We start from the raw sequence: 10,156 nt of genomic DNA on the forward strand, positions 1-10,156 counted from the left end.
GGAAATATGACACCGCCAATTGGGAAAAATTCCAATCCGAATTTCAAAAATTACTTCCCCGAAATAATCCGGTTAACGAAAAACAGCTCTGTGAGGCTATTCTGGAGGCAGCAAAGCGGTCCATAAAACTCACCAAGGGAACCCCAGGCCGCCGAAATGTGCCATGGTGGAACCAAGAGGTAGCGCTTGCTATTAAAAACCGTCGCAAGGCTCTCAGAATGCTCCGCAGAGCCAGTCAAAGAAACTTACCCGTGGATGAGCTAAGTGAAAGATACAAAATCCTAAACACAATAGCCAAAGACTTAGTAAAAGCCGAAAAAGACAAGTGTTGGGCAAGCTTTGTGGAAGATATTAACCCTACCATGTCAAGTGCCGAGCTGTGGAGAAGAGTTAGTATCCTATCAGGTAAGTATAAAAATCCGCATACCATTCACATTAAATCCAATGATTCCTTCCTCCCGGCGGAAGATACCCCGGAAGCTTTCGCCACCCATTTTGCCGAAATTTCCGCTTCTGAAAACTTCCCCACAAATTTCCTAAAACATAAAGCCAACACCGAACTTATTCCCCTACATTTCAACAGTGACCCAAACCTTCCGTACAATAAGCCTTTCACCCTATCTGAACTCCACTGGGCACTTAACAAGTGCAAAGGTAAGTCGGCCGGCCCTGATAATATTGGATACCCCCTTCTTAAAAATCTACCTCCTATTGGTAAGTACTCCCTGCTCTCCATATACAACAACATATGGTCATCTGGAACTATCCCTCCCCACTGGAAAAACAGTTTTATTGTACCGATCCCAAAGCCCGATAAACCACCCCATTCCATAGACAGCTACAGACCCATATCACTATTAAACTGCATAGGAAAGATTATGGAGAGGATGGTTAACCGTAGGTTGACCCAGGAGTTGGAAGACCGTGGACTCTTGGACCCCGGACAGCATGCTTTCCGAAGTGGCCTTGGTACGGAAACATACTTTGCCACACTCGAGGAACATCTATCGGAAGTTAAAAATGGACAACATATTGATCTCGCCATCATAGACCTTGCAAAAGCTTTCGACCGAACCTGGAGATACTCTATCTTAGAACAACTACAGAGATGGAGTTTTGGTGGTAACCTAACAAATTATCTCCAATCCTTCCTTTCGGAACGAACTTTCCAGGTTGTTATTGGGTCCAACTCCTCGGAAATTCACTCTCTCGAAAACGGGGTCCCGCAGGGAGCCATCTTATCTCCTACTCTTTTCCTCATTAGTCTAGAATCCCTCTTCTCATCCATCCCTACGAACATCACTCCACTAGTCTATGCAGACGACGTCATACTCATTTCCAACCACTCCTCTCCATCCATATGCAGAAAAAACCTCCAAGCGGGAATGGACAAGGTGAAACAATGGGCCAGATGGACAGGTTTTGAGGTATCGCACGAGAAATGCAAAATCCTGCACATCTGCAATAGTTTCTTCCATCGCAAATTACCCATTCACTTTGGAACCAATGCTATCCCGGACGTCCCTCAAGCTAAGATACTTGGAGTTATTTTTGATAAAAAACTAACATTTAAACCTCACATTAATAGTTTAGCAAAAAATGCTAAACCTAAAATTAATCTTTTCAGGATGCTAGGCTCGGGAACCCATAGAGCTTCCCGTGCTACCCTAACTAAAATCATTAATAACTGGCTGTTGCCCAAACTCTTATATGGTATCGAAATTGTCTCGGTAGAATCAGAATTTTTCATTAAAAAAATCTCTCCTCTCTATCACGACGCCATCAGAGCCTCCTCTGGTGCGTTTAGAACCAGCCCTACCAATTCTCTTCTTTGCGAAAGCGGAACTCTCCCTCTAAAACACATTATCACCCACAAAATAGTTTCAGCAGCTGCCCGGATCCTAGAAAAAGGTATTAATGCAACCGCTTTTACAGCTAGAGCAAATAACGAATTAATTTCTCTTTCTGGTAATTCAATTCCAAATATTTCAAATCTAATTCATCTAAACTCCCGTGCTTGGTACCAACTTCCTCCAAAAATTGACTGGTCCATAAAAGATCAGCTAAAAGCTGGCTGCAATAGCTCCATTGCCTCCGCTACCTTCCTCAACTTAATCAATACCAAATACAGTAATCATCACCATATTTTCACCGACGGATCTGTCCTCAGTGAGGCAGCCGGCTGTGGTATCCACTCATCCATAGATAACTGTTCGATCAAACTCCCTGATTACACATCCATATTTACAGCCGAAGCTATAGCCCTGAATATAGCGCTAGAGGAAAGTATCCGCCCCGACATCCCCAACATCATCTTTTCCGACAGTGCCAGCGTCCTACAAGCACTTGAAAATGGTACTTGTAGAGATCCAATCATCCAATCCATTACAGAAATAGCCTCCTCTCATAGAACAAATAACATCCAGGTCACCCTCTGCTGGATCCCAGGACACGTAGGTATCCGCGGTAACGAGTTGGCTGATGAGCTGGCAAACATAGGCAGACGATCACCGCCATCTAATAACGATCTACTCTCAAAAAGAGACTTCAATACCCGGCTTACCGATTTGATTAAAAATTCATGGCAAAGAACATGGACTCAGCAGCAAACCACTTTTCTACGATACATTAAAACCGATATCTCACCGTGGAGGGACAACCAATGCAGTAAAGTGCAAAGGATCCTTACCCGGCTGAGAATCGGCCATACTAGGCTTACCCACTTACATAAAATAGAAAAATCTCCTCCTCCTCTCTGTCAGTTCTGCGGAGTCACAATCACCACTAAACATCTTCTTACCGACTGCCACGGCTACTCTACACAGAGAATTGCCTGCAACCTTTCAAACAATATCGATACCATTTTATCTCCTACAACGCAAAATGAAGTAAAACTAATCCAATTCCTAAAAATGTCTAATTTGATGCAAGAGATATAGTTTTGTTTTTTTACAGAAAAGAGGTGAAAGAAGCCTCCCGGCTCAAAACCTCTATAAATTATTAAATCATCATCATCTGAACACCAATGACGACACTGGGAACGGATCGTAAACGTCATGCAACCCACAGAAACATGCCCTATGGAATATGAGTAAAAAATGCTTATCATACCAAAAATAAATATACAAAACAAAAACTTATGTCTTTTATAGTCTTATAAGTACCGAATAAGAACATTCAATGAGTTAAATCATAATAAAACAAATATCAAAAGATCATTACGTTGTAGCACCCGAGAAAGGTCAATTGACGTTTCGGCCAAAATTGTATCTGGAATGAAAGTTTTTGATTCGATATTTTACTATTTAAAATGCCTCAAAGAAGGTTGTTTTATTCGTTGAATGAAACAAGATATACTGAATAATGATAAAAATAGTATTTTACATCCATCCTATTGTCGCAACTCAGAAATATTGCAATAATTTCGTAACAGAGCAGGTCATCGTCACCAAATTTCGGGATTGAAACATGAAAAACTCTTCTTTGATGCTTTACCACCATATTGTAATAGATATATTCCGATAGCTTTACATATGAGCTACCGGGCTGAGCATTTAGTTTCGATATCGCGAGCACGGTTAGAGTAATAATAGAGAAAAAGTAAAACAGTATTTTTGGAGTTTGTTTGCAGCATCAGGAACGAATTTGACATTTGGCGCAGCACGAGTGTATTTCCGACAGTTCGAAATCGAGTCACCTCCGATGTTCGGTGGCAAGTTCATTCGTACCGTTTGAAAGCAATCCCGTCAGTGTGTGTGAGTGAACACAAGCGTAAACAAAGCGAAAGTACCATCAAGTGAAGCAAAAGTTTGAACGAAAAAACAATGGCAGATACAGCAACGGAAGTTCCCGCCGCCGCAGCAGCCGCACCAGCAGCCGTGGCCAAATCGCCGAAGAAGCCCAAGGCGGCCGCCGGACCCAAGAAGCCAAAGGCGCCAGCTGCCCATCCTCCGGTCAACGAGATGGTGCTGGCAGCGGTGAAGGCGTTGAACGAGCGCAACGGATCGTCGCTGCAAGCGATCAAGAAGTACGTGGCAGCCAACTACAAGGCCGACGTGACCAAGCTGGCGACCTTCTTCAAGAAGGCCCTGAAGAGCGGAGTGGCCAGCGGTAAGCTGGTGCAGACCAAGGGAACCGGAGCGTCGGGTTCGTTCAAGCTGTCGGCTGCGGCCAAGAAGCCACCAGTAGAGAAGAAAAAGAAGGCTGTCGCTCCCAAGAAGAAGTCGGCATCGGCGGCGGACAAGAAGAAGAAGGTCGCTGCCAAGAAGCCAGCCGGAGAGAAGAAGGTAAAGAAGGTGACGAAGAAGGCCGAGGGAGCCGCGGCCAAGAAGCCAAAGGCCGCAGCAACCGCCGCCAAAAAGCCAAAAGCGGCCACCGCCGCCAAGAAACCAAAGGCTGCCGATGCTGCCAAGAAGGCGGCCAAGAAGCCAGCAGCTCCGAAGCAGAAGTCCACGAAGCCTTCGAAGACCCCGGCTGCCAAGCCCAAGGCACCGAAACCGAAGAAGGCTGCCGCGCCCGCCAAGAAGGCAGCTGCCCCAAAGAAAGCTGCAGCCAAGAAGTAAATGGGTCTCCCGTCGCCGTGGGACGCTGCCCCAGATTGTACAACTTAAGCAACAGTCCTTTTCAGGGCTACCAAAAAGTTCCAAAAGAGCTATTACATATCATTCTATGCTGGGTTTTGGGACAATCGGACAAGTACGAACATAATTGACGAGAACTAACATGACTTTGACCAACTAGATTTGGGAATCTGAAGAATTGTTGAAACATTGCCCATAAGGGTACACTGTTGTCACACCCCTCGAATGCCTGTTGATGCTAGTCAATATGTTTGTTTGGCTACCCTTGGCAAGCACGTTTGGTACCTGTCCTTCGAGTAGGCTTCGTTTTACAAGCTAACCTTATCCTGATGAATAGAATAGGACTATGGCACCAGAATACGATTTCAATCCCTACAAGACGATCACACTACGTTTCCTCGCGAATATAATCGGATATTCGGAGGATCACAGGATCACGGGTGCATGATTCATGTTGAAAGCTTTCAATGTTACACAAAGCGCATGCGTAGCGCCCTCTGGCGGAGTATTTAAAAACGATGCAAGCTTGAGTTTGAACTGGCAGTTTCAACTGAGTTGTTTCAGAACTATTCGGGTCTGCGTGGATGCGGTTCTGTATATCCAAAAAAAAAGAGTTCAAAATAGATGAAAGGAATTCTAAAGTTGAGCATAAGAAAAATAATCGAGATTTGTGGGGATTTTAATGCATCTTGATCCCCGAAACGACAAACTTCAACTTCACATATAACAGACGTCCAACCAAAATATGTAGTACAATACACGAGAAAAGTATTTCCATGTTCGGTACTGTTTTGTGAAATAAGTTCTTCAAAATGCAGAGTCCTTGTAGTATAAGGAGCACTGAGCAAACATAGCACGAATATGACATCCGTTTGTACCTGCATAGTACGTTTTATGCAGTATATGCTCACAAAAATCAAATTGAAAGTAATCTTTGTTGGTTACTTGCGTCTTCGTCGTTGTGTATCTATTTTTTTCTTTAATTTTTATTTGTATGAGCAGGTTTATAGTAACCGCTGAGGGGTACCTTCACAGTATGATCTGTAAATGGTTCCCAGTAGTTACACTTTTAGCATTACCGTCCCATACGATTAATTCATCTTTATGCGCGAAACATGACCTCGTAATGTTAGAAACTATAACACTAGGTTAAGTTTCGCTAAATTCATAATATGTACCATGCTGACCTTCTCAACATAATTATGCTCGCACGTTTTTGCTCGACCCTTACGAGCGGTTTGGCTTTCTTCAACTTTATTTTCCATCTTAAATTCCTTATATACAACGATATTCACCCAATAGCTGGGAGCATTTGCTCAACATGAAAACATACAACATTTGTTCCCGAGTAGATACAATCATCAATGATTACTGCGCATCACCTAATGGCCATGTTGATCAGAGTAATATTATCATACATCGGTACAATCATACAATAATCATTTCAGTCTGTGATAATTTAAATTTTACGATTGCCCGAGCCAAACTAATTGTACTCCAACTAGCTTATGTTTCAAAGAATTGTATTAATTTATTGTAAAATTCCATGTTAAGGCAAGTTCGCCAAGCCATGCATACATTGCGAAGTATGCATGTACCCTTTGGAAGAACAGACTCGTTGATCCATCGATTCGTAATGAGAACACCTCAAAATACACTGAAAGCTGCAATTGGTATCCATTTTGGTAAAATTCCTTCATATTTAGCGTTCGATAAATAATATGCATGCTATACAAAACTGGCGTCAGAAAGTTTGACGTTTCTTCTGAACGCCAATGACGACACTGGGAACGGATCGTAAACGTCATGCAACCCACAGAAACATGCCCTATGGAATATGAGTAAAAAATGCTTATCATACCAAAAATAAATATACAAAACAAAAACTTATGTCTTTTATAGTCTTATAAGTACCGAATAAGAACATTCAATGAGTTAAATCATAATAAAACAAATATCAAAAGATCATTACGTTGTAGCACCCGAGAAAGGTCAATTGACGTTTCGGCCAAAATTGTATCTGGAATGAAAGTTTTTGATTCGATATTTTACTATTTAAAATGCCTCAAAGAAGGTTGTTTTATTCGTTGAATGAAACAAGATATACTGAATAATGATAAAAATAGTATTTTACATCCATCCTATTGTCGTAACTCAGAAATATTGCAATAATTTCGTAACAGAGCAGGTCATCGTCACCAAATTTCGGGATTGATACATGAAAAACTCTTCTTTGATGCTTTACCACCATATTGTAATAGATATATTCCGATAGCTTTACATATGAGCTACCGGGCTGAGCATTTAGTTTCGATATCGCGAGCACGGTAAGAGAAATAATAATGAAAAAGTAAAACAGTATTTTTGGAGTTTGTTTGCAGCATCAGGAACGAATTTGACATTTGGCGCAGCACGAGTGTATTTCCGACAGTTCGAAATCGAGTCACCTCCGATGTTCGGTGGCGAGTTCATTCGTACCGTTTGAAAGCAATCCCGTTAGTGTGTGTGAGTGAACACAAGCGTAAACAAAGCGAAAGTACCATCAAGTGAAGCAAAAGTTTGAACGAAAAAACAATGGCAGATACAGCAACGGAAGTTCCCGCCGCCGCAGCAACCGCACCAGCAGCCGTGGCCAAGTCGCCGAAGAAGCCCAAAGCGGCCGCCGGACCCAAGAAGCCAAAGGCGCCAGCTGCCCATCCTCCGGTCAACGAGATGGTGCTGGCAGCGGTGAAGGCGTTGAACGAGCGCAACGGATCGTCGCTGCAAGCGATCAAGAAGTACGTGGCAGCCAACTACAAGGCCGACGTGACCAAGCTGGCGACCTTCTTCAAGAAGGCCCTGAAGAGCGGAGTGGCCAGCGGTAAGCTGGTGCAGACCAAGGGAACCGGAGCGTCGGGTTCGTTCAAGCTGTCGGCTGCGGCCAAGAAGCCACCAGTAGAGAAGAAAAAGAAGGCTGTCGCTCCCAAGAAGAAGTCGGCATCGGCGGCGGACAAGAAGAAGAAGGTCGCTGCCAAGAAGCCAGCCGGAGAGAAGAAGGTAAAGAAGGTGACGAAGAAGGCCGAGGGAGCCGCGGCCAAGAAGCCAAAGGCCGCAGCAACCGCCGCCAAAAAGCCAAAAGCGGCCACCGCCGCCAAGAAACCAAAGGCTGCCGATGCTGCCAAGAAGGCGGCCAAGAAGCCAGCAGCTCCGAAGCAGAAGTCCACGAAGCCTTCGAAGACCCCAGCTGCCAAGCCCAAGGCACCGAAACCGAAGAAGGCTGCCGCGCCCGCCAAGAAGGCAGCTGCCCCAAAGAAAGCTGCAGCCAAGAAGTAAATGGGTCTCCCGTCGCCGTGGGACGCTGCCCCAGATTGTACAACTTAAGCAACAGTCCTTTTCAGGGCTACCAAAAAGTTCCAAAAGAGCTATTACATATCATTCTATGCTGGGGTTTGGGAGAATCGGACAAGTACGAACATAATTGACGAGAACTAACATGACTTTGACCAACTAGATTTGGTAATCTGAAGAATTGTTGAAACATTGCCCATAAGGGTACACTGTTGTCACACCCCTCGAATGCCTGTTGATGCTAGTCAATATGTTTGTTTGGCTACCCTTGGCAAGCACGTTTGGTACCTGTCCTTCGAGTAGGCTTCGTTTTACATGCTAACCTTATCCTGATGAATAGAATAGGACTATGGCACCAGAATACGATTTCAATCCCTACAAGACGATCACACTACGTTTCCTCGCGAATATCATCGGATATTCTGAGGATCACAGGATCACGGGTGCATGATTCATGTTGAAAGCTTTCAATGTTGCACAAAGCGCATGCGTAGCGTCCTCTGGCGGAGTATTTGAAAACGATGCAAGCTTGAGTTTGAACTGGCAGTTTCAACTGAGTTGTTTGAGAACTATTCCGGTCTGCGTGGATGCGGTTCTGTACATCCCCAAAAAAGAGTTCAAAATAGATGAAAGGAATTCTAAAGTTGAGCCTAAGAAAAGTAATCGAGATTTGTGGGGATTTTAATGCATCTTGATCCCCGAAACGACAAACTTCAATTTCACACATAACAGACGTCCAACCAAAATGTGTAGTACAATACACGAGAAAAGTATTTCCATGTTCGGTACTGTTTTGTGAAATAAGTTCTTCAAAATGCAGAGTCCTTGTAGTAAAAGGAGCATTGAGCAAACAAAGCACAAATATGACATCCGTTTGTACCTGCATAGTATGTTTTACGCAGTATATGCTCACAAAAATCAAATTGAAAGTAATCTTTGTTGGCTGTTCATCACCACCAAATTTGGGGATTGAAACATGAAAAACTCTTCTTTGATGCTTTACCACCATGTTGTAATAGATATTTCCCGATAGCTTTACATATGAACTACCGGGCTGAGCATTTAGTTTCGATATCGCGAGCACGGTAAGAGAAATAATAGTGAAAAAGTGAAACAGTATTTTTGGAGTTTGTTTGCAGCATCAGGAACGAATTTGACATTTGGCACAGCACGAGTGTATTTCCGACAGTTCGAAATCGAGTCACCTCCGATGTTCGGTGGCGAGTTCATTCGTACCGTTTGCAAGCAAAGTACGAAGTAAACAAAGCGAAAGTACGAGGGCTGACAATAAAGTAAGGTCTCCAAAGCTGCAGCTTCGCCGGATCACGCTGAGCAGCTGTCTTGGCTGAGCAGCCGTCAACGATGGAGCTACCCCTCGCGTCAGCGTCCAAGTGCGAATTGCGTTGTGTAATACGTTTTTTGAGTGCGAAAAAGGTGGCACCTATTGAAATCCATCGTCAACTAGTTGAAGTTTACGGGGAAAAATGTATGGACATAAAAAACGTGCGTAAGTGGAGCCGCGAGTTCAATTCCGGGCGCACTAATGTTCACGACGAGGAGAGAAGTGGCCGACCGTCGGTCTCGGATGCGATTGTTCAAGCAGTGGAGGCAGAAATGCTCAAAAACCGCTGTGCGACAATTAGGGACTTGGAAGAGAAGCTTGGAGGAGTGTGTAGCAGCGAAACAATCCGTCATATCCTTGTGAACAACTTGCAGTATCACAAAGTTTCTGCCGGATGGGTGCCGAAACAGCTTCGAAAGAAGCTTTCGAAGACCCCAGCTGCCAAGCCTAAGGCACCGAAACCGAAGAAGGCCGCCGCGCCCGCCAAGAAGGCAGCTGCCCCAAAGAAAGCCGCAGCCAAGAAGTAAATGGGTCTCCCGTCGCCGTGGGACGCTGCCCCAGATTGTACAACTTAAGCAACAGTCCTTTTCAGGGCTACCAAAAAGTTCCAAAAGAGCTATTACATATCATTCTATGCTGGGGTTTGGGAGAATCGGACAAGTACGAACATAATTGACGAGAACTAACATGACTTTGACCAACTAGATTTGGTAATCTGAAGAATTGTTGAAACAATGCCCATAAGGGTACACTGTTGTCACACTCCTCGAATGCCTGTTGATGCTAGTCAATATGTTTGTTTGGCAAACACGTTTGGTACCTGTCCTTCGAGTAGGCTTCGTTTTACATCCTAACCATTTTCTTCTTTCGTTATATGAGTCGGGGGATATCCTCGTACGCTAGGTCG

The 10,156-nt window shown here is 44.1% G+C and overlaps 2 protein-coding genes across 2 annotated transcripts; both read left to right on the forward strand.

The window, feature by feature from the left end:
- The first annotated feature begins 3,824 nt into the window (after positions 1-3,824).
- LOC131283995 (histone H1-like) lies at positions 3,825-4,626 on the forward strand. The gene has a single exon (XM_058312844.1). It carries the CDS (start codon positions 3,825-3,827, stop codon positions 4,560-4,562), a length of 738 nt encoding a protein of 245 aa, XP_058168827.1. The 3' UTR covers positions 4,563-4,626.
- Positions 4,627-7,139: 2,513 nt separating this feature from the next.
- On the forward strand, positions 7,140-7,948 carry LOC131283968 (histone H1-like). The gene has a single exon (XM_058312815.1). It carries the CDS (start codon positions 7,155-7,157, stop codon positions 7,890-7,892), a length of 738 nt encoding a protein of 245 aa, XP_058168798.1. The 5' UTR covers positions 7,140-7,154; the 3' UTR covers positions 7,893-7,948.
- The last annotated feature ends 2,208 nt before the right edge of the window (positions 7,949-10,156 follow it).

This window comes from Anopheles ziemanni, chromosome 3 (genome assembly GCF_943734765.1).
Source record: "Anopheles ziemanni chromosome 3, idAnoZiCoDA_A2_x.2, whole genome shotgun sequence".
Taxonomy (NCBI): domain Eukaryota; kingdom Metazoa; phylum Arthropoda; class Insecta; order Diptera; family Culicidae; genus Anopheles; species Anopheles ziemanni.